Source organism: Streptopelia decaocto, assembly GCF_964273445.1.
Source record: "Streptopelia decaocto genome assembly, chromosome: 17".
In the NCBI taxonomy this organism is placed as follows: domain Eukaryota; kingdom Metazoa; phylum Chordata; class Aves; order Columbiformes; family Columbidae; genus Streptopelia; species Streptopelia decaocto.
Window position 1 is genome coordinate 8113520 of NC_138672.1, and position 24980 is coordinate 8138499.

Genomic DNA, 24980 nt, shown 5'->3' on the forward strand with positions numbered 1-24980 from the left:
TGTATTCTGATGTCACTTCACGGGCACGTCAAAGATTGTCTCCTATTATCTTAAAATACTACACAGCGCAATGAGCTGGGCAGTTGGACAGCAAGGAAGAGCCTCCCAAACCTACAATGTAGCTGGTACCGGTAAAGTGCGTTTGTTCTGGGTTGGTTGTGTTAGAGATGGAAGTTTTACCAGCAGTTTGAACCACTTCCTGAGGTTTTGCACAGTAAGGCACCTGTATTTCACTAAAATACATAACCTCTTTGGCAGCAGGTTAAGAGGACAAAGCTGACAATAATAATTGCAATTAATGTGTCGGGACACAGACATAACCAAAGATTACAGCTCAATTCTGGCCAGAGAGGCCTGGCAGATCATTTCTCTTGGGAAAGCTGCTGCCCTTACGCTGGTTAAGCACAAGTTATTTAGTAAGGGGCAGCAGGACACTCCCACTTCACCACGGGCTGTATTCAACACTGACACATGGAAATACCAACCTGGCCCACTCACAACACACCCAACTCCTGTTAACATCACAAGGCGCCGCAAAACTCTGTGCACACAAAAAGTTGCTCTTCACCTCCTCGAGACAGACACGTACTCCACAAAGTGACACTTCAGCGACCCAAAGGCAGAAATAATGCCACTTTTATTGCGAAATGTTATGATGAGATGAGGGCTTTCTTAAAAATAGCTCGCTTTTTCCCCTCACCCCGTTTTACTGGTTATATATTCTTCAGCAACACCCAGAATGAACTGCTTGCCCTTTTCATCTCTGTAGAGCTCTAAATGAAACTCAAGTGTCATTACCGGTAAGTGTTAACTAGATCTTTGACTAAGATTCCACATGGATTCGCTGGGACCAAACAGACCTCGTGGGCTTTGATCTGCAACACAAAAAGGATTCCAACGGATGAAGCAGCAGCAAGAGCAAAACTCAAGGCACATTTGTATAAATGAAAGCTCTTCCGTTCCTATAAAAACAGGCAATAAAATATACAAAACAAGTAGAATTTCTCTCCTTCACTATTTCCTGAGGCACTAGTGGAGCATGGGGAAGAATCACTGCTACCACATTTTCAACGTTCAGTCTTTGCTGTCAAATAAATTAGGGGAAAAGAAGTCTGTCTGTTTTGTGGATTTGGGGTTGTTTGTCGTTTGGGTTTTTTTGCTTTGCTCTGGTTCTTCATAAAAAATTACATTACTAAGAGATTAGCATTTGCACAAGAAAACAAGCAGTTACGTATTTGCCAAATTAAATCTTAAAATAATTTTTTATACTGTACAAATATACATCATTGAACATTTACAACCTTAACTTCCTAGGTGACAAAATTCACTGCTCTTCCAAGCAAAGCAGCTGCCCAACTTCTCTTTTCAAAGGCTCAAAGCTATCAGGTATAAAGTCCCCTTCACAATTAAGGACAAGATGGGAAAGAGACAGATCTACTGATAGCAGAGGTATCAATACAAGGGAGGTTCCGGGTGTCCTGAATAATTTAAAATACAGTCCTTGCTAGCCAGAAATCCAGGAACAGATTTTCAGCAATGAGCCAACACTGAAGTCAGTGAATTGTCTTCCTTCGCTTCGCACCGTTTGAATCCGCGTCCTCTGGCAACTCCTCTGACGTTCTCCTCGTTAAACTACGACAGTCTCTGCTCCACTTACCGCTGGTACTCTGACCCCCTTCGCCGGGGGCTTTCGAACCGCTTGTCGACGCAGCGGCTCTCCAGCCTCCCTCGTGCCGAGCGGCGTACGGTGCCGCAGAAGGCGCGTTACCCTGTCCCATCGTTTGCTGGGGCCTCTTAAAACTTTCCGTTCTGGAAATCTGATTCCTGGCAGCCGAGGACACATCACGGCCTTGCTGCGACGTCGACCCCGGGTTGCTCTGGGCTGAGCGACTGCTGTCTCCCGAGGCCGGCTCCTTCCCTTTGCTTTCAGTTCTACTCGCCAGACTCGCCAGCCGCGGGTCGCGCGGTTTCTCATGATCAGCTGGAACGGCCGCAGCCTCCATGGGGGCGGAGGTGCCGCCTCTCCTGGAGTCCACAGCCTGAGCCCTCTGCGGCTGCTGGTGCGCTCGGCTGCCCTGGGGGCTGGTGAGGTCCCGTGGGTTGGGATGCTCGCCCCTCTTGCTGCTGGAAGAAGCAGCCGGCAGAGGTTTCCTCGTCCCTGGTTCGGTCGGGGGCTGGATGGTTGACTTGAGCTTCAAAATCTTAACGGCATCCTTCCTGTAGCTTATTTCTGATGTCTTGATAATGGCACCTCTTCTCTGAGCATCCTGAATCAACTCATTCCAGTCTTTATTTTCCTTTCAAAAAGAAATAAGACACCCACCCAAAAAAAAAAGTTATCAGAGAGAGAAATCAACACAAACGGACAGAGGTGTCAGAGGAGGCACAACCCCTTTAATCAAGGTACCTGACACAACTGTCATGGAAACCACTGTTATGTTCCTTCTGGAATGGAAGAATCTTATGTTTCACTTGCAAAACAGCAGTTGGCACTCTGGCTGCTGCAACACAGGGAAGGTACTTTCAACCATCACTGAGCTACTACTTAAAATGACAACTTCTGTATTTATGAAGGCCAGAAAAGTTCTCTCACACGAGAGCGAAAGAGGAACACAGCTTTAATGCCCTCTAGTGGTGCAGCTACCAACCCCCTCGGAAAAAAGAATTAAAATCAAGTATTGGAAGACATTAAGTCTACTCAAGAGCACTCCCTGTACTTTCAGTGGGTCTTTCTAGTCCCCCAAATACGTAGTTCTGTTTCAGAAACAGCTGCTTCAAAGGGTACAAGCAAAGAGTATCCTTAGAAACCACATGGCTACACAATGTAGTGTTAAAAACAATATTCTGAAGATCAGGGGAATGTTTTGGGGTGGTTGGTTTGTTAAATCGTTTTCCTTGCTCAGGTAGCCAGTGACAACTGCAATAGCTGGAGGAACAGTAAGGATCGAGCAGGGAAGTATCTCTGCCATCACGCTATCTTAGCAATAGAGATTTCTTTTCACAACCCCCACACTTGAATTGTAAAGGACTGTGTTACAATTTAGTTACTAAAAATATTGTGAAAGTAATTTCTAACTTTCCTTCTTGGAAGCAAGGAAAAGAGATTTAAAAAATAAAAAGCAGCAGCATTTACAACAGTTACAGCCAAAGGTTTCAAAGAGAACCCTTAGAGGGCTGGACTGCACTAACTTAACAACATCCCAGAAATGGGTCCCTTTCAGACTGGAGCAGTCTGAGGAGGGTTTTACCTCCCCAACCCTGACGTGCCCTAAAAGGATGATTAACACTGTACTTACCATAAGCGTTTTCAGTCTTCCAAGGATGAAGAGACTGAATCTGGCTCGGGTAATTGTAACATTCAGACGCTGAAGACTTGCCAGAAACCTGAGTGACGAGACAAGACCAAGCTCCTAAACTACTTCTTCCGTGAGGTTTAAGCATTAGCAGAAAGAGACAGTGTTTAATTTCAGTGGAATGGAGCTAACAGAAGCAGTTAGAAAGAAGGTGACAGTTCATAACCCATTCAGCAGCCCTGCCTTACACAAAGGGCTTTGCACAAATTGTGTTTTCCTTCACCACCCCGATTCCTTGCAGGGAATTCCATCTCTTTCCAGCTCCTGCCATTGATGTTTCCTTTCTTAGAGCAAATCTCCTCTTAATGCCAACCGTTGCTTCCTTAAACGTTCCTCAAAGTACAGAAGATGTCAACCTCACTTCACCTATCAAGACTTTAAGCTTCTTTTTGACTTGAACCGAAACAGATTAATAATATTTAGCATGATTAATGGAAAAATTTTCTACTGAAATACCGAATGCTGGATATGAATACTTTAAAGGTGACCTGCACTGTAAGCACATAAAGGGAGAGTTTTGCTTTGTTGTGCTTCAAGAGTGAAAAGTACATTCTTGCAGAAGAAAGTCTGTATTAGCGCTATGAAAACTGTCGAGTCTGGTTTTGTGGGATCACAAACCAAGGTACTGAAATCTAAACAAATGCTTAGTGCTTTTAAATGTTGATTTCTGTTAGGATTTATTTACCAAAACTCCACAAAAGGTTTGTGAAAGTAAGATCAACTATTCTCTAATGAAAAAGCTCCCAAAATGCACAGCTTATTCTATACCAGAGTCTGCAACACAAAGTCCTTGGACAACTTAGTTTGAGCAAACCCAACATCAACATCTGGTACTGTGGTCGTGGCACTGAGACCTGCTCTTCAGTACATTCACAGCCCTGCAGTAAAACTGCAAAATTCCCAGAGAATTGGGCAGCACAGGAAAAAAAGAGAGAGGCAGGAGGCTGAGTGGGGCAGTGGATCCAGCAGCACAAATATAACAGTTCTCCAGGCCTCGGGTGGGGAGAACAAAGAAACCCCAACAACAAACCAACACTATCTTGAGAAACTACTAAATATTCCTAACAGCTTTGAAAACTGAAAGACAACAAGATTATTTTCTCAGGAAAGCAAAAAAAAACCCATTGTTATTTCTTGGAGTTTTCTCCTCCCTTTGCAAGCTATTTCCAGAGTAAATTTAATGCTGGACTAGCAACCTTGGAAATGAAAATACTTTGCTCAGATACAAGATCGCAGGTAAGGGTGATGCAAACTTTGCCATCACACCTTGCCAACGACACCTGGCCCTGAAACAGAGATGTCCAAGTCATTAGCATGTGCAGCTTCTAAGGCTTTGCACTCCCAACTTGGACAGAATGCTACATTAATAGGACAAGTGACAGTCACAGAAAATGGATTTCATTTTAAGAGAGCAGCATTCAGAAAGTTACAATATATATCAAAAGCTACAAGAAAAATGACTGCTGCAGTACTAATGCAAAGAGCCAGGTTCCCAAGACCAATCCTGCCAAACCAAACCAGTGGCAGGCCAAGGCAGCTCTGCAAATTCATCAGCTGCAACGCAGAACAAAGTACTTCTCATTTCCATGTCCTTTTTGTTCAGATCTCTCAAACCAGTAACATTAATTCACACATCAGGACACCCTTTAATTTGTTGGCTGTAGTGACTTGTTCTCGATAAGTTTCATACTGGTCATATTAAAAATATGACGACTGTATCTAGAGCGTCATTGGAAATAGAACTTGCATATTGCTGAAGAGAAACATACCCAATGGACCCTTTGGTGCTGTTTGCCCGGACACACGTCACTATGATACAGTCTTTCTCTCGTCCCTGGAACGCATCCACTGTGTCCACTTCTCCTGGGCTGTTGAAGAAAGAATTAGCAAGCCATAAAATTAGGAGAAGTTGAATTTTTAAGCAACACACTGACACAAATGGCCTAAACACCACCCTTAACAACCACCTGTCAAAACAAGCGAGGGTAAATTTGTTTCAGTGTACAAGCCTAAAGCTATATTTACTTTTCTGAGGCTAGCATCATTACTGAAAAGCTGTTTGGGTCCATGTAGCTTAGACTTTTAGGTTTTCTTTTAAATTAACTTTATTCGGAGCAGCAATATAATCAAAGCATGTATAAAAGTAAGAAATGGTACAGCGAGTCCACGCCTCCTTTAAGCAAAAGGCTTGCGTGTCCCCTTTAAATGACTAAGTACAGATTTTTACTAGTACAGAAACAAGTTTTAGAGATTTTGCCATTATTTCAAGACGACAAATAAATGACTAATGAGCAAGAGTCAAGTCCCATTTGAAAACCCATGGTTTCTTTACCTGTTATTCCTATACACTCTGTCCAGCTGTTCTTGAATTTTCTTTTTCTGTGCGCTGTAAGGGGTAATTATTCCAATGCGACGAAGACCCAGATCCTTTCTTTTTTCTTTAATTGTTCTAATTAATTCCATCACCAGCTTCACTTCCTGAGGATTACTAAAAGAGCTGAACAAGACACAATGGAAACGTTACAGAAATACATTTGGTGGCTCTTTCGAATTCAGCCCAATTTGTAGGGGGATTGATAGTCCAAGTGCCTGTCGTGAACTTTTGCAGCCTCCTTTGTATGGAGGCTCAAAGAACTTTGCAAACAGGCCTTGATGAGGGGCTCAGACATTCCCTTAGAACTGCACAGCTTTGCTTTCCTTACAGAACAGGCAAAGGGGAGGACAGAGCTGCCACCTTCTGGCATTGCCTCAGCAAGCAGCTGCAAAAAGAAAGTCACTGATAAAGAAAATATATTAAAAATAATAATAAATCAGGAACTCCAAAACTGTTCCTAGAGTTAGCAGAGACTGTAGGCACTCACTGGCATCTAACAGACAGTCAAACCAGGATTAAAATTGGTTTCAGACTAAAAAACCCACCCCACAAACAAAAGCAGTTAATGCTTGCTTTTTTGTAAAATTCAATCAAGTTGAAAACACAGTTCTGGTTACTTAAAGCATATTGGGAACAATAGAAGAGAGAAGACAACTCTTCTGCAAGTCATTAATTTTCAGCAAATGTAAAGTTTGGCTGAGTAGAACGCAGGACTTACTCATTGTCTCGCTCCTCACGACCATCTCCTACATCAAAAATAAGGTAAGGCTGGAATGGCCACTCCGAGGAACATCTGTTCTCTTCTGTTGCTCTGTAAATAACATTTTTATCACTAGGTAATCATACAAGAATTCTATGAACAGGTACTTCATTTATTTACACCATGGTTATCAAATACAAGCAACTTTCAGCTTTTTTTTCAGAGCCCATAACTTTCACTGCTGCCTGCATATGCTGAGGCCTGAAAATGAACTCCAAGCAATAAATATGCTCAATTTAATTGATCTAATTAACTCACATATCACAGCCAGCACTAACAAGAGATGGAATGCACAGTTTCTCCCATTGTCTTCCCCCACACAACCTCAAGAACTTCTGGACTCAAAGGAAGATCCTGCTATGAAGAGTTTTCTTTGAAATAACCCCTGCTCAGAAAGGGGAGCAGGGAGCTACTCACTTGTCAGTCTTTAGAGTCCTGCCGTAAACGTAATTGGATGGGAAAAGGCAGATGTCGGGGTGCATCCTGTACTGCACAGTCAGCTGCACAACCGGGAGGCTTCGTAAAACGTTGTTCTGCACTTGCTGCTCCAGGTGTTGGTGCAGACGAGCCATCAAGGAGTGATCGTAGCCGTAATCCTGAGCTTTCTGCCAGAGGGCAAACAGGGGACTGACTTAGGGGAATTAGGTCCCAAATTAACAACAGGAATTTGCTGTACTATTTGGTATTTTCTTGTAAACTTCTAAATCGCTGACAAAATGACAACTACTTGCACTTCATTTTTCTGTGTTAGCCTTATTACTTCAGTAAGTATCAGCTGCAGAAATCTGATTTTTTTGTCAGTGCAGTCTTCAGCAAGACAACTTTCCTTTGTGAGTCGCAACATAGTAAAAATTTAACATCAACAATAATGAAATGAAGAGCCTCCAGGTGGGATCTCGTTAAACAAGCACACAGCCTCCAAATAATTTAACCTGTAGAGAAGCCAGTCTGTTTTCTCTCCTTTATCAGATGCTTAAAAGAGGCCTTACTGTTGGATACAAGTGCTCCTATATGTTCACATCTGTAGGGTGAGGAAGACCCCACACAAACACACAGTCTTCATCATCTGTTCCTTAAGGAATGTGACACTGACTGAAGCTCACCTGATGAAACACCAGAGCCTGTTGCAACGCAACATCCACAAACCAAGCGCCGAGTTGCACTGAAGTTTGTGTTGCCACAGTTATTCCGAATGGTGCATGAAATCAGCTCCAGGCTGTGCCAGGAGAGTTTCTACAGGTTGTGCTCACACACCTGCATGAGCTTTATTCACCCAGTAATGATGTGGTCTCCACATAACAGAGACTAAACTTGGCAGGGCAAAAATAATTATCTGATACACATCATGATCTGACATTGAAACACCTTTTTTCATTTTATACATGTTTTCTATAGTCGTCTTATGCTATACAGCATGAAAAAAATACAGTTTGGATACTTACTACTGATTTCACAGTAGGAGGGAGCTGTCTGGGATCTCCAACAAGGACAAGTTTATTACAGCGATGGATCAGTGGAATCAGCGTTTCAACCTCACAGGACTGCCCTGCCTTTGGGAAATGCAAACGGGACACAAAGCAGAAGTTATAAACAAAAGAGTGGAGGGACGTATGTTAAATTTCCTGTAACAGAGCCAGAATAACTCAGAAATGCTTTTTGAGGCTTAAAAAAAAATAAAGGAGAGGAAAATAACTATTTTTACCTAATAAAAAACCCCAAATGTATTTTTCTTTTATTATTAAATACATAAAGCTCTCTCCGAATAGACAGAAATATAAGCCAACCATCTGGACACCTCTAAAGCAAGAACCACACTGCAGCCATGATTTTTAAGTAAAAGCCATCTGCCATTAAAGCACCAAACAAGTCAGAAAAAAGAAGCAATTTCTTCTTATGGCTCTAAATGGCAGGACAGGCTTGTTATCAAGTAAAAGGTGGGACAGGACAGTCAACCCACCATGTTACACCAGCAGCCAAACAATCACAGGTAGCTTAAGCGGGGAACAAGGCAGAACGTGAACGGTGGAACAGCCTGTAGTTCTAAACAGCTTTCCTGACCTCGTCCACAATGACACAGCTGAAAGGATCAAGTCGCTGTCGTGCAAAAGTGGATTCCAGCAGCCCTCCTCCGCTGGTGCTCAGCGTGCAGCAGATGATGTCTGCCTGCAGGATGATGTCCGCCTGCACCTTCTGAGAGTGGCCCCGAACCTGCAAAGTACAACAGGACACCGTGACTCCTCTTCCCTTTTCATTTTCTTGAACCACCTCAGAGCAGTTTCTAACTGCCTGGACAGTTCTAACAGCCAAACAGGTCGAGCGTAATGCAGCAACCCAACGAAACCATCTCTATTACAAATGGAAGTTGCAACTTGGCTTAATCGAAGTGTTACTCTCGCTTTAAATGTTGAGGTGGCAAGCTGGAAAGAAGTATCACTCTCAATCTAGACACATAATCGCCAGCAAAGTTTAGCCTGCCATCAGGTTTGTGACTCCAAACCTCCGTGACCACTAAGTCTGCAAATATTTGTTGAAGTTGAACCTTCATCTCATGGTTTGTGCTACTCAGCCTTAATTACCAGTGTTGCTATCAGAGCCTATTTCCATTTTCAAACCTCTCTCTTCCTACACACATAAATTCTTCCAGCTGATTTACTTAAAAACATTTTAAAGCACTTCAGTCCCAGCAGGACTGTAAGGGCCACAAAAGTGGTGATGAAGATACATCCTAGAACATGAGGACATGCACATTTCTATTATCTTCTTTGCTAAATATACATTTCATTTAAAATTAACTATAAAAGTTAATGTTCCCAGTCTTTTCTTCTTTTGCAATATGTAGCCAGAGCACACCTGGATGGCACAGCAGGCTGGCCATAACTGACTCAGTTTATGAGCTTTATCTGCTTAGCTACTGTTGTATAAATACTCTCAGCCACATCAAAACCAAATCACCACAATTAAAGGATACCAAGTATATAAACAGATTAGCCAAGGCTTATTAAAGATAAATTCCTACCTCCTTTATTTGAGAAGCAAGTTGTTGTCTCTCCTTTGCAAGTCTGGAAATTTCATCAGCCAACATCTGACTCTATATTGAAGGGATGTAGAAACGACATAAATATCAGCAATAATTAACACATATTTCCCATATACTCTTTTTCCTCTCATACTCTAATTCACTTCCTAAACATTTAAACTTGTTCAGACCGTCTCCTAATATGCAAGAAGCAGCACGACTGACTTGCTGAAAATACCAGTATAAATAGATTAAAAAACAATTCTGATGTAAAGTTCCTCGTTCCCTTTCACGGCGCTAACTAACACTTCCATTAATTAAACAAGGAGGTGAATTAACAGTTACTGCTCTGAGACAGCATTAAAAAGTTCTTTACTCTTTGGATTCAGTTATGAAAACCAAAAAAAACCCCAAATCACAACAAACCACCACACAAACAGGATTAAAAGTACTATTTTCTTCCTACCTCCCTCTTCTCACATCTGTCCCTGGCACGCTGACGAGACAACCGGTCCAGCTCTTGATCCAGAGCTGCTTTTTTCTTCTGAATATCCTGGTCACAGTCAGCTGGCCTTCGTTCTATAATAAAACAAAGGAAAAATCGAACAAGTATGTTACAATAACACTTGCTCTCAGTCGTGAACCTTCAGTTATTAAGAACAAATGGACAAACTCATCTTTTGTTGCATTTTGCCTTTTTCTATTGAGGTCTTATCTTGTAAAATGAAGAAAATGAGACTTGGTTCCAGTTGTAGATCTCAAGTGCTGCACAGCCACATTGCTTAAAAATGATGGCTTTAAGCTACATTTATTATAATTTCTTTAAAAACAAACAAACTAGAAGTTATCTCGCTTGTTTCTTTGGCTTTGCTTAGATTTTAGGCCACATCCAAGCTGTGGTTAGGCCACATTCACGTTGTGGTCAATGGGGCAGAGTCCAGTTAGAGGCCTGTATTTAGTGCAGTGCCTCAGGGGTCAGTACTGGGGCCTATATTATTCGATATATTCATCAATGATTTGGATGAGGGAATAGAGTGACTATCAGCCAGTTTGCCAATGACACCAAGCTGGGAGGAGTGGCTGACACTGGAAGCTGTGCTGCCATCCAGAGACCTGGACAGGCTGAAGAGTTGGGCAGGGAATTGGACTGCATGAGCTTTCGAGGTCCCTTCCAATCCCTGACATTCTGTGATTCTGTGACACTTTCCCACTGCGACTGAGAACAACAATGCTTATGAAGCACGGTTGCAGAAAAATCTTTACCAGATCTTCTCTCTTAAAGGACACAATCGGAAGCGTGAAACGTCACCAAGCTCCTAAAGAATACTGGAGAAAAGTCTGATTTGCGTGTTACTTACTCATTCTGTGTTCAACTTGCTTATCCAGGCTGAATCCCCGGACTTCACTGTTGATCGCTTTTTCAGCACCAAGTCGCACTAATTTGATATCACCACAATTTCCTGTTTACAAAAGCAGAGTCAAAATATTTTCAGATTGCTCCAACCACCTCTGCGCTTTGGTACGAGAGAAAAAAAATAGACATCATAGATATCAAATAAGGCTTTTCCTTTTCTGTTTATGGGGTTTGCAAAGCCAAACTTATTTTTAAAAACCATAATACATCTTTCAGAAAAGCATATTAAAATTAATAACAGTATGAGAATGTACCAGTCACGTTCTGCAAGAGAAAAATGCTACTTAGAGTAGCATACGAGTATTATATGTAATCAACTGTTCCAGTTTCTCCTTCAGGCTTTGTCTATTTAACACATAAACAGAATTTAAAAATAAACCATACCTAAAGGCTCCTGTTTGTTTTGGCATTTTCCCTTAAATGCAACGATGATCTTTTTCATGAGTTCATCGACAGCAGCATTTGATGGTGCACAAACTAGAAAACGGTTTGGCTTCATCTTGGAATTTGTTTTTTGAGTTGCCTTCTCATTCCTAGTGTTCTGTAGATTAATTAACAATAAACCAAAACAGGCTCTTTAAATTGTTTTCATCGGTGATTTAAAAACCAGACTGTACACCCATCTTAATCAACATGCAGAGTACGGGGACGATTGCACTTCAATATCTCTCAAGACGTGCCTTACATGAGTAACAAGTTGTCAAATGTATTAATACTATTTGCATAAATTTCCCTACTTGAAAAATCTACTGGATACTAATATGAAAACCATTAAATGGGGCAGGCCAAATAACATTCTTTAGTATTTCAAAATATTAAGGACTTTTAATGTAACAATGTTACATTCAAACACATAGCAATGTGTTTCAATTGTGCATGTTTTATTGATTTTACTTTTAAGTTCCGTAGATAAGTGTTTTCCAAGATGCCCAAAAGGTATTATCTCCACCTTTACACCCTACGCAGTACAGATTTAATCAAGTAAGCTTAACGAATTACACCCCCGGTTATTACCGATGCTACACTTCCATTTAGTTTAAGCTATCACTGACTTCCACCGGGACACCAAACACCAGCGCGTGACGATCACATCCCGTTCTCTTACTTCTTTCAGAACCCGAGACAGAAGCCCAACAATAGTTTTTGATTTCCCTGTTCCGGGTGGTCCGTGGATGAGGCAGATCTTGGGAAGCCCTGGATGTTGCTTTACCATGGCATAAGCTGTCTCAATGGCTCTCTTTTGATCTTCATTGTATTCGTTCATATCCGATGCCTGAAGGGACAGAGGAAAAAATAATTACTTAATGTTGATCAAACATTCTATGTTCATTGTAGATACTTTCAGAACGTCCCCCATCCCTCCAGCTAAAAGGCAAAAACTTGAAGGGCATGGAAGCTTTTGATTCTAGGTTTGCCTTAGACGCACACCTGATCCTGACTTGAAAGCTGTAACAAAGGTTTGTTTACACACCTTGGTGTTACACTGTGTTTGTCATGCTATGTCTTGTATTTCCCGAACAGACACATTCCCAGTAAGGAAAAGAAACGGAAAGCTGCTTGAAGTGCGTTACTAGGATCTGTATCAACACAGCAGAAACACCCAAGCAAACAAAGACTCCTTTCTACCCACACAGTCATCCAACTCTGAAAAGCCCAGTGCCTCAGTGCTTCTGAAACTTCTCTGTTTGCACTTTATCATCTCAGAAAAACAGTGCGCAAAACCAGTTTCACAAAACTCATGAGATCCAAATGCCCACTTTGTCATTCCTAAATCGCTTCGATCTGCAGGACTTACAGCATTTTCTGAAGCCACAAGCAAATCTCTGGGACAGAAGTCATTGTAACTTGGATTTATGATAGGTTTGGCCAGGGGACTCCTGTTCAACAGTAGTAAACCTTTGAACTTTCGGCGCGTGGTCACCAGGGAGCCAACCACCACACACTTCACTTGTGTATTTAGGAAGGGTGACAAATTGCCTCGAGTTTGGACAGAAAGATGACAGGCAGTATGGTGCTCCTGTTGTCCTATTAAAAGGGGGTTGGGAGAGAAGAAAAATGACAATTTGTTAATTCCAAGAACATCCAAATTGTTAACTGAAAGATATTCAAACAGATCACTCAAAGAATTCACCAGAACCAGGTGCTGCCTTTTATTAAGGAGCCAACACCTAATTCTTGCAAAAAACTCAACCCCCTTCCCCTGTACCCTCCCTCCCCCAAAAAATACCCTCAGTGCTCTGCAAAACAACTCAGAGCACTGATTTAATCAGGCAACACTAATCTTGATACTTAGTAATCCTGGCAATTCACAACTTCAAAGTAGCATTTCTGCTACCAAGAAGAATCCCACTTCTGTTTCAACCCCATTTACTTACTAGATAAACAGCCAGATGCACGAGAAAATCGTGTCACTAACCCCACGTGACTCACTATAACGTCGTCCATCTCACTTTCTTCCCTAAAGGTGTCTTTTCTGTTTTGGACCACCAGAAAGATTAAGTCATCCTCCTTTGGATGCAGCTGCTTTGCCAAATCGCTTTCTTGAAAATGAGCTACCCAAAACACATGTTACAATTAGAATATTAAAAGGAAAGCGGTTACAATTACTTTCTGACCACAGAAATACAATTAACATATTGCATATACACCAGTAATTCCCATCTATTTACCTCTAAAGCCATTAAAAGCTACAGCAAAAGACTAAGAAGAGTTAAGTCCATCCTGCAGCCCTAACCCTGAACATAGCACTCTAAAAAAAAGCACTCTAAAAAAATAAACCAAGGAAGTAAAGGACTCTCTTATTTATCCAAAAGCAGCTGACACAAAATCACAAATGAGTGAGATGGAAAATATTCCAACAGCAATCAAATAACTTTTTGCACTGAACACTTAAGGCATGAATTCCCTGCAAAATACACATTTCTGTTACATGAATTCTGGAAAACAACAAATTCAAAATCCTTTCTGTATTTAAAAGGTAGAATTTTTTAAATTTACTTAAGTGCTAGCTCATTACAAGGCATTGTCTACTTGAAAATGAGAAGAGGACCTTCTTAAAAAGACCCCACAACCTCTTACCTGTAAAATCTGCTCTATTCAAGTCAGCACAGAAGTTCTGTAACCAGAAGCAGTAACTCCTCTCTCTTACTCTCTGGTTTTCTATCCACTCTTGTACCAGCTACATGTTGGAAAGTAAAAGCTAAATAAAAATACTTTGAACGGTTTAGCGTATCAAAAGAATAGCTTATCAAGACTCAAAGGAGCAGAAATAACAGCTAACAGAATGTCAAGTACAAGAAAACAATGAGTCTGACCCATTTCTTCTTTTAACACATGCAGACATCATATAGAAACACACACACAGGGCAAAGGAAAGTGCTGTTTCTATTTCAAGCTTTATACGCTTAAAGAAAGAGGAACCACCTCTTTTTCCCCTCCTATTGTGGATGGGCAGCCAAAAAAACCCAAAGCTTCACTGAGATCACTTAGGGGCAGTCAACACAGCTTCACCAAGGGGAACTTGTGCTTGACCAACCTCATTGACTTTTATGAGGACATAACAAGATGGATGGATGATGGCAGAGTGGTGGACGTGATCTCCCTTGACTTGAGTAAGGCATTTGAGACAGTCTCCCACAGCATCCTCACAGCTAAACTGAGGGAGTGCAGGCTGGATGGGCGGGTAGTGAGCTGGACTGTAACCTCATCTGGGTGTTCCTGCTCCGGCGGGGGGACTGGACTGGATGAGCTTTTGAGGTCCCTTCCAATCCCTGAATATTCTGTGATTCTGTCAGATGAATAACACTGACAGCCCTCAATCTTCAACATAAATGTCTAGATTCTTCCCCCCAAATCAGATGTGTATCTGAACATTTTTCAGAAGGTAAACAGAGGTCATAAAATAGTTTTTAATCTCTTGGTGGGGTTTACTAAGCTTGATGAAAACAAAGAAGCAGATAGCTACTTACCGTTTCAAAGGCATTTAGCATCATCAAGGGGAAAAATGTATTAAAATAGTCAGTGTATCCCTGAAACTGGACAGGAACAGGGGCCACTACAGACTGCAGGAGGTGAACTGGAGGTCCAAACTGGCTGCAGCTGGCAAACATGTCGTAAGTCCACTGTAGGACTTGATTAACAAAAACACTGTGATCAAGCTGCCGAGCAGCAGGATAGGAATAAGACGCCTCTCGGACAGGCCTCCTGGAAACATTTGAAGCGTTGTCGTTCTGTCTATTTTGTGGCTGGAGAACGTTATTACAAATACGGGGTTGAGGTACATTACTAGAACTCGGAGCTGCGCAGGTTTGATTTCCCGTGGGCACAGCCCTCACATTTGGCGGCCTGACCGCCGCTGCTTTTGCTATGTTCACTTTGCTTTTTGAAGCTGGTGGCAGCTTTTGGACGTCTTCGAGATCCCTGCTGAAGGCTGCGTTCCGCGAAGAACTCGCCGAGCTGAAAATTTTGGTAGTGGACGGCTTTCTTGTTTTAGAAGGTGGCGGGATAGAAGGTTTGGCAAACAAGTGATCTGCATCCGAGCTGGCGGCTGAATGCTTGCTGCAGTGCTCTCCTGGTTCTTCCACTTTTTCCATACAGTCTTTGTACTTACATTTCACAATAGCTGAGGATTCATTCTGCTGAGGGCTTTCAGCAGTATCCATTTCCTCTGGGTTTTTACTATCTACAGTAGTATCTTTAACACTTTCCTCCTGAGAGCATAATTCCATATCCACAGGATCTAACTGAGTTAGAAACAGATCACCGTCATCATCATCTTCACTGCTTTCGTTTGGTTTACCTCCACTTTCTTTTGTAATTGTCTTCTCACACTCAGGCTGGACAATGGAACCTCTTCCTGAAGGTTCATCTTTTGCTGCACTTGTTGAGGATGATAAAGAGAGACCTGAATCCATCAGTACCGGAGGAACCATCGTACTGTCACCGTCTGACTTTCTGTTTGGGTCCGAAGAACCAGGCAGTTCAGAGACACTCGTCTGCTCCTCCACAGCAAGGCTTTCCAATTTTCTCTCACTGGCAGAGGGACAAACAGTCTCCTCATTTCTTTTCCCTCTTTGGTTTTCAACATATCGCCATTCAAAACTCTGAGGCTTTTGTTTCACAGAGTCTGCATCCCCTTTGCCGATTTTTTTGTTCCTGCTCTCAGAACTTCCTGCGCGATTTTTCACTCTGGCACTACTTTGGGGCCTTGTCTGCCTTAAAAACTGAACCTCCCGGGAGGCTAACATGTTTTTATTATGCTTCGCAGACAATTTCTGTTTCTGCGCACCTCCGACTCTCCCCGCAGCTTTACCATGGCTGCGCAGCTGAGCTATGCAGTCTAAAGAGCGCTGGGATAATTCAACCGCTTTGCGAGGCCCCTTCTTCAGACCATGGTTTTCTGCAGCTGACTCTGGTGTAGGACACGGCCGAACTTTCTTGGGAGGAACCACAGCAGGCATCGACCTGCCAGGCTGAGAATTTTTTGACATACTTTGTAGTTTTTTACTTTGAACTGTTTTAGGAACAGAACGTTTTTTAGGACTTCTCTGAATATTTCTTGCTACCTTAGATTTTCTTATATTCTGCTGTGGGCTTGTGCTATTTTTCTTATAGGCCAGCTTTGAAGCTAACGTCATCTTTGATGTAGATGGTCTGGGCTCAGTCAATTTTGAGCCCTGGGTGAAGTCTTTAGCAACAGCATCTTTGTCTGCAAAATTCTCCAGTTGATCTTTCGCACTTTCCTTACTAACAGATTCTTGCCCTGTGGAATCAGTGGCTCTTTTTGTATTACCAGCTTCCTTCTGATGAGAAGTATTTTCTATCTGCTTTTCTATCAAGTTTGCTTCTTCTTCCATGGTATCATCACTTATGTAATCCATATCGTAACCCCATTCATTTGTGTGATCATTCAGTAAGTCACCTGGATTACTATCGGCTGCTGATGATTCACAATCTGGTTTATACTCCCGAGTTGTTTCCGTACTATAGTCTTGAGTTGCTTCCATTGCTTGAGTATCTTGCCAAACCGAAAAGACATCATCTTCTGTTTCAAATTCAAAGTACTGAGACTCACAGCCTTCCAGTGACAAGGGAGAGCTTGGTACCTCAGGTTCTGTTTTGATACCACTATCAGAAACACAGCTGGAAGTTGAAGGCTGCTTTTCAGGACACACATTTGCATTCATTTTTCTTGTTTCCTCCTTATCTGCCACACTTTTTTCTTCATCAGAAGAGTCTGAAATTGTAATGATTTGATCGTCAAGGCGATCTGCATCACAGGGAGACTTGGTACGCTGGTCACTGGAAGACCTTACAGCACCTTTCACCTTCCTTTTAATATCACATACGTTATGATGTACTGAGCTTTCTTGGCTTGAATCAAAGGAAAAATTGACACTTTTGGCATATGCAGCTAAAGATAGTTTACTGAGATCTCTGTCAATCTGGGAGTCTGTCAAAGTATTATCTTCAGAAACCACCTTCACAAAATCCTCCTCTTTCTTCACCACTGAATTGTTTCCCCTCTTGAAATATTCTGAAAATTTGAGCAACGTGTCACTGGATTCACACTTCAGCGTGAGTGGTCTGATCTGAGAGGCAGGGCTGGGGACATCCCGCTTGTTTTCAGAAGTAGATGGAACACAATTATTTGCCCAAGTTTTATCCATACAGAATGTATTTGAAATTTGACCTTTGCAGACAGGTTTAACCAAGTCATTTAGATTAGGCTGTTCCTGGTCTGAAGTTTCTATGTTGGAGTCTTGCTTAAACACAGACTTCAACAATGAACTTGATTTTTCTTCAGTGGACACTTTTTTTTGTAAGGTGTCACTAATCCCTGAACGCAAATTCCTGTTATCTTCATTTGCCCACATACCAGGTTCACTTTTAGAGGAGCCAGGGCACTCTAGTGGTGTTTCTTTAGTGGGGACCAGTCTGGACTGAAAAGCACCGTTGACACTTTTCTCCCGTGTACTTTCACAACTCCCTGAAGAGGGAGTATCAACGGGGATTGCATTTTTACCCACAGCGTTCACTCCCTGATGTTTCTGACAATCTTTGCTTGTACACAGATGGTCAGTGCAAAACTTCGGTTGTTCTACCTCTGCTTTTGTTGCTGAAGTGCAGTTTTGCAAGTCATGCGGCTTTGCTAGCAACAGTAACTTTGAGGACCATCCAGTTTTCTGTAACTTGCTTTTCAAATTTGTGAGCCTATGTGCATCTACTTTAAACTTTGAGGAGGAACTGGAGGACATGTTGCTTTCCTTTACATCTGAACAGTAAATGTGTTCTGGAGAACCAAGACGAGTTGGAGTAACCAGAGGCATTGGTGTTTTGGGTCCTGCTTCACATTTGTTTTCCAGCTCCCTGCCTCTTCTGAAATCTGAAGGCTGGGCATTTGAATTGAAGCACTGATTGTCTGTATCGCATTTCCCTGCCACAAGATTGTTGTTCCTATTTTCCTGAATTGCCCCACATACTTTTGTTGCCAAAGAGTTCTGTGGAAAGACATATTCCTGATTTGTCGAGTCACCAGGTTCCTTTTTAATATTCATCCAGAGGTCTCCTGTCAATGTCCGAGTTGTCGAACTTTTGGATGCATCTCTACATTCCTCTTCCCAAGTGCTCTGTCTTCTAGTGAAAGGGTTCTCTTGACAACCTTCATCTCCACCTTCCTTCAATACGTCTGCAAACGGTGACCCAGGCTCACCCCCACCATGCACACCCTTCTCTTGCTTTACAGAAACGGCAGGCGGAGTTGCAGAGTTCGCATTGTTTCCTGTAGACACAGGGGAATTTGAAGGTCTGTCCTTTAGATTTCTTATAACTTGCTTTAAACACGTATGTAACTCCTGGGTTTCCTGGATGTTCAGCTGCCAACCTAAAGAGAGATTTCCTCGCAGAAAAAGATTGAGTTTGTCTAGGTAATGCTTGCAAAGGGCATTCTGCCCAATTTGGTAGCCTTGTCTAAGAAGGCTGCGTATCAGCTGCACGCAGGCATGCTGCACAGAGCTGGAAGCTTGTGAAGATACTGCTGAACTCCTCACGCAGGGTCCAGACGCCTTCTCAGTGCACCGTGTAAATGCTACAGCTGGGAGCTTCGCACAACTCACCACTGCTTCCACCCATTTCCGGGAGCTAATCCATAGCAAATGCAGGCACCTCTTATTGCGATGCAGCTCAATAATCGACACCAAGATGAGGAGGAAAAATTCAGAGACTTTGTCGCACTGCTGGATTCTTTCATTGAGAATACCTGTGATTTCTGAGCAGAGGTAGTGAATGACCTCTCCTATATATGCTATGCCCAAGTCCTTGAGATCCATAAGTGACTGAACAAAAGGGATGAACCACAGAAACGTGCTGTCGTGGACACGCATGTCTCTGCCGATATCAGACTGAAGCACGTTAGCCAGCGTTTGCATTTCTTCATACATGTTGGGGCAGTAGTCTGGACAAATGGCCGTCTTCCACCCAGCATCCTGAAAAACAAATTCACCACGCGTCACCCTCATTGTGCACATCTGTACAGTTCAATCTGCCTGTATTTTTTTTTCCCAGCCATAAAGGTTACTTTCTTTCAAATATATGTTGATTAATTTATAGCATCTCTTATATACTAATAAGTCAAAATCTAAATTAAAAAAACCGCTAAAGATAAAGATCAAACTAACACACACAAGGAACTCATTTCCTAAAATGTAACCTATGAAACAAGCGCAAAGTAATACTTCTTTTAAACTCATTGTGAAGCCCTCTAAAGGTGTTGTTACGCTGACAGAATTGAACCTCAGATAATCAAATACACATTTAAAGCCTTTAAAAGACATTTCATAAATACAATGCACCAATATCAAGAGAACACCCTCATAAATGTTTCCTCTGCTTTATAACAAGAAAAAAAAAACGGTGCCATATTGGAGCATGGTCTAACATTTCAAAGTACATCAATTAATCCATAGTGAATATATTAGTTTAGAATACTGAGAAACAAAAAGTAAAATACAATAACTCAATAAGCAGCTTCCCTCTTAAATTGATTTCACAGTTTTCGTTGAGGTACCAATGTTTGTTTCAATGTACGAATTCTTCAGCTTTAATACCATCTCTGCCTAATTCACAAACACAATCTTCTTTCCTCTACAGCCTGAAAGTACCAGGTAAACAAGAAGGGATCAGACCGGCTGCTACTTAAGGCACCCAACAGTGACATACGTTTTTTCTTTACAACAGTACTAGTAGAAACAAAAGATCTTCCCCTCCGTATTTTATAGATGGTTTAAAATGTAGTCTGATGACTGCACGACACTGTCAAAGAACAGGGAAATAAAATATTTTTAAATACCTTTTGAGGCCTTTCTGTGTTATAATTATACACAATCTGACTGCAGGTCTCCATGCCATCATTGTAGTCTGACTCTGGTTCAGATTTTGTCCTAAAAAGAAAATACAAATCATTATAGAATCCACACAGATACCTGAAACTGTAAGAAAGCCAACTGGCTGAGACACAGATTGCACTTTTTAGACCCTAACCATGTGACTATTAGAACTTATTAGTGGTAAAAACATCCCTATGAAAAGATTCTATATTTAAAAGTGTAAAGCTTGTTCTATCCTACTCCTAAGAGGAGGGGAGGAAAGCGACTGCCTCTGGAAAAGGAGCTTTCTACTAAGTTATGGATTTGACCACCTAGAACAAACACCCCGAAAAATTCCATTTTCTTTGAATTGTCCTACCTGGTGTTAAAATCATAAAACCATTCCAGTGTCTTAATAAAACTGACCTCTTAAAGCTACTGCGTATATTGTTTATTTCGTTGTTGTAGCTCACACTGTTGATAATGGTTTGAAAGGCCTGAACAGGATCAATAAGCTGACCCCACACTTTAGATCCGAGCTGATCCAAAATAACCATGAAACAATGGAGCGCTGGCCAGAAGGGGTCAGTGGAATCATCTGCAACACAACAGCAATATTGGGGAGAGGTGAAATGCAAGAGTCCTGCACATTCTTAGATTAAGCTGAAATTGAAAGTAATTGGTTTTCATTGTCTTGTCTTAAATACTAATACGTTTTCTAGTAAGTTGTGACTATACTTTTTAACACAGAAAAAGGATTAAAAAAGTCATCCTCACTTAACAGTACAGTGATATGCACATTCCCATACAACCTACACATTAAATGAAGACAGTATGGTAGATATTATAGATTTGTCCTCTCAAAACCTCTATAAGCCAGCCTTATGCAAAGCACCGCCATCCCTTCTCCACTGAAGAGTTCGCTTCTGTCCTTTTTCAGTATCTGTCGGTATCGCCCAAATATTGTGCAATACTGGCCCATCTTCCAGAAGATAAATAAGCCCCAGTTCAAATCAACTCAGCATTACACTACTAAGAACATATTCAATTAAACAAGGAAGTGCAATAAAGATTAAAAATAGCCTATGAACTGTCTTAATCTCAGTATTAAAATTAGTTACCAGCTGTTTCTTTCTCCATGGTGTGAAGTATAGTCTGCATGAAATCATTTTGTTTGTCTGGGCCCAGTAACAAGGAGTCCATAGCTTGTTCTTCCAGCACTGTTAGCAACATGCAAATCCCTATAAAATATAATAAAGAAGCAACCTGTCCATACATCTGTAAAATCTGTCCTACTTCTGACCAAATCAAGGACCATTTTCCAAATGCCATTACCAGTGAAACACTTGACCAAAGAGATGGGTAGCAAGATGAAACTAATTAAACAGTTATGCGACGTTCAGTTTTCCTGTTTGACATACCCCAAAATAAACAGCACCCATGAAATAGCAGAGCTCTGACCTGAAAGAAGTTCTTAAAAGGAAGAGACTACATGTGCAGGTTCATTTCTGACCATAAATACTCACCTAGCCAATAGTTCTTGTAGTTTGCAGTATCATACAAATGGGACGGCAGAAGGATGAGTTTCCCCTTTTCAACCATTGAAGAGCTGTAAATATCTGGACTCTCAAAAAGCCCAAGCTCAATAACTTTGAACAGGCACGTCAGCACTTCCTGCAAGTCATAGTAATCATCCCTGTCAACCTTCCCTAAATTCCTTGCTGTTAGGATGGCCCATCGACGAATCTAAGGATAGAAACAAAGAAAATAATACATTAAGAACAAATAAAGTCACAATGCTGTAAGATTAGGAATCATTGCTGCTACAAACAGGACAGTAATGTATACAAATAAAACTCCTTACAATTAAAAATCTGTTTTAGAGGAACAGAAAAAGTAACTTACCACTTCATTGGGGTGTACCAAAAACAGATAAATTCCTGGATATTTCTCAAAGACCTGAAAGGAGCTGTGACTTTGTTCCATTCTACAGAGCACTTCCACACACAGCTCACCTACAAGGACAAACACACTTAAAGACTAATTTATATGCTCACAAAACAAAAAGCATCAAAATAAATATTTTATATTTATTAGCATATATTTATGTATATTAGCATCAAAATAAATATTTTACTTATATACATACACACTGATACTTCAGTTCAACTACTATTAGCTGTTATTTTCACCTCCTTCAGTAGAAACAACACTGTGCCCTTCCAAGTGTAGACGATAGGATACGTACTGACTTTCTCATGAAGCAGCAGATACGGGTATTTCAGTATTTCTAGAAGGGGCACTCGCAGGTTATTCTCAAAATCCGGGCCCAAATAACCAGACAGCTGTGTTTCTCCGTTCTCATCCACTATAAACAATTCATCATCTTCCGCAACTTCTTCTTGCACGGATTTCTCCATGTGGGCCACAAGACGGGAGGTTTCCAAGTCCCACAAGACCTATTCAGTGGGGAAAAACAACTGATCAGAATGTATTTGTGAAGGAGTGATTAAGGACATTTTTTAAGGGTCCTCTTGTTTTACGATCGGCTCTTTGCAACTCAATATAATAAAAGCAGACAGTTAAAGTGCAACATGCCCTATTCCCAAAAACCAGTAAAATTCAACCCCTGCCCAAAACTCCCCCCTTGACCACAGAAGTCTCTTCTGAAGTTTTCCTTCAGTTCCGAGTCTTCTCGCTCAGAAACAGGCAGGAGCCAAATCTCTTAATTACCTCATGCAAATTCGGCAATTTTTCCCTTGCTTTGTGGTACTCGACCACACAGTCCAGACAGTAGCAGAGATCATCGTTGGATCCTTCAAAATCTTCCGGGGACAGCTGTTGAGAAGCATAGCTCTTGAGGAACTCGGTGGCGTCAGGACCACTCGGCGTACACCATTGGCATGTGCTCATTCTGCGGATAGACAGAAGGAGGAGTTAACAGAAGCCTCAAAACTGAAAGTGGCAAAATATCTCCTTTCAGCCACAACAGTACCTAGTGCTGAAGTGTGATGAATTTCAGGATTTAGGTAACTCAGCAGCATACACGCATATGCTCTTAAATGTTCTTATATCATATAATCACATGCAATTAAACAAGTAGAGATTACGGCATTAAATGAACATTACAGGAAAATGTCTACTGAACGGCAAATATTAGAAGTAAAGTACTGAAAAGAAGTTAAATTACATAACACGCAAACTAGAAAACACATGAAAATTCACTTCACATACAAAAAAAACCCCTCATCCACACTTCACGCACCCTTTCCAGGGCTACAATGCTAAAGTCCATTAGGTTGTTTTACTAGTATCCACGGAATCTAGGTCTAAGGAGTACAAAATCTAATTAGCTTTGTTTCTTCATCTCCTGCTAAAATTTATAGGTCAACAAATCCCTGTTGCCAAAAGCAAAGGATTTTTAAGCAGAACTTTCCTGCCTTGCATTATTATTGTTGTTAGAAACCATCACAAAATTCCCACCACAGATTGTTTCCTCTAAAACCACAAGCTCTCTACTAAGCAGCAATACAGTCATCTCAGACCCTGCTAGTGTGAAAAACAACACTGGAAAAGCATGAACGCTTGACGTTAGAAAAGTTCTATTCCTTAACGCTTGAACTAATTATATAAAATGAAAAGAAGGCAATTGCTTATTATTTAGCATAACAAGGAATACAAAAGAGATAAAGCAAAACCATACATTTCCTCATACCTATATAACGGAGAGAAAAATCAACCACACACAACAACCCCAAATCGTGGCATTTACCTTTGGCAAAGGCAGCTCTTTGCTGTGCAGGTGTGTCGGGTCACATTGTGAAAGGCAAACTGGGGCTGGCACCCTCAGCCACACCTGCCCCCCAGCACCATCAACAACACATCCCTGGGGACCGGCTCTTGGTGTTTCAGAGATCTGGAGCAAAACAGTAGTTACCAGATTTGGTTCAGTTCACCGCGTTCTAGACTAATTGCTTTGGTAATTTGATTAACAGACTGTATACTAACGCGCGTTTCCTGAAGCGATAAGTGTGATTTGCAACTGAATCCCTTCTATCATTCAAACACAAGCAACACAATACCTACCGCACCGCTTTATCAATAAGGTGTAAAACTTTCTCCGCGCTCACTCATCAAGGAAATCCGCTCAAAGTACACACGGAGCCATAAACCTCAGCTGCAAAACGAACCTCGCACCCGCGCCGCTCCGCGGTGGCTCCGCTCCACCGGCTGCTCGTTCATGGGCGTCAACACCCGGCACCGAAAGCGAAAGCAGCCGGGATTCGGTTTCGCGGTTTCAGCCGCCCCAGCTCCGGCTGCCCGCTCCCGGGCACTCGCCAACAGCTGCTCCGCGAGAGCCCCGGCCGGGCCCCGCGCGGCTGCTGCAAACGCCGCCTCCCCAGCAGCGCTGCCCGTTCTCAGCGGGGCCGCCCGAGCCGGGGAACGCGCCGCTCGCTTCCCGCCAAGCGGGCCCAGGGGGCAGCGCCTCCCCTCAGGCGGCCTGAGGGAAGAGAGACCGAGACAAAGGCGAACTCGAGAGGGACGCGGCCTCCCCCGCGGAAGCAGCTGGAAGCGCCAGAGCGTCACGGGCGGGAGCCCCGTCCGGCCGCTCTCACCTCAGGCCGCCACGGGCCTCCCGTCCCGCCAGACGCACCTGAGGCGGCGGCAGCACCGCCCGCGGTTCCGGCCCCGCCGGCGGAA

At 42.2% G+C, this 24980-nt stretch overlaps 1 protein-coding gene across 4 annotated transcripts; it reads right to left on the reverse strand.

Annotated features, from left to right (window-relative positions):
- Positions 1 to 618: 618 nt before the first annotated feature.
- SETX (senataxin) lies at positions 619 to 24968 on the reverse strand. 4 transcript variants are annotated; one of them, XM_082068043.1, is made up of 27 exons: positions 24470 to 24954; positions 24052 to 24195; positions 23013 to 23193; positions 22528 to 22738; positions 22185 to 22294; positions 21806 to 22025; positions 21401 to 21520; positions 20706 to 20877; positions 20264 to 20354; positions 14886 to 19400; positions 13996 to 14095; positions 13293 to 13469; positions 12713 to 12942; positions 12023 to 12190; positions 11302 to 11458; positions 10862 to 10963; positions 9970 to 10082; positions 9504 to 9575; positions 8546 to 8695; positions 7930 to 8037; positions 6905 to 7092; positions 6446 to 6538; positions 5686 to 5850; positions 5123 to 5221; positions 3297 to 3384; positions 1658 to 2297; positions 619 to 875 (listed from the first exon to the last, which is right to left on the reverse strand). In XM_082068043.1, exons 3-27 carry the CDS (start codon positions 23190 to 23192, stop codon positions 808 to 810), a joined length of 8337 nt encoding a protein of 2778 aa, XP_081924169.1. In that variant the 5' UTR covers position 23193; positions 24052 to 24195; positions 24470 to 24954; the 3' UTR covers positions 619 to 807. The 4 variants fall into 4 exon arrangements, with proteins under 4 accessions (XP_081924169.1, XP_081924167.1, XP_081924168.1 ...); XM_082068041.1 differs by having other exon boundaries at positions 797 to 2297; positions 24896 to 24968; XM_082068042.1 differs by having other exon boundaries at positions 797 to 2297; positions 24934 to 24952.
- Positions 24969 to 24980: the final 12 nt, after the last annotated feature.

Excerpts from the sequence above, each read along its gene's own strand:
- SETX (XM_082068041.1), bottom strand. The coding sequence starts at position 23,192 with ATGAGCACATGCCAATGGTGTACGCCGAGTGGTCCTGACGCCACCGAG. Across the intron at positions 22,295-22,527 it reads GCTGCTTCATGAGAAAGTCA|GTGAGCTGTGTGTGGAAGTG; the intron begins GTACGTATCCTA and ends TTGTCCTTGTAG. Across the intron at positions 12,943-13,292 it reads TGCATCTGGCTGTTTATCTA|GACAACAGGAGCACCATACT; the intron begins GTAAGTAAATGG and ends CCCTTTTAATAG.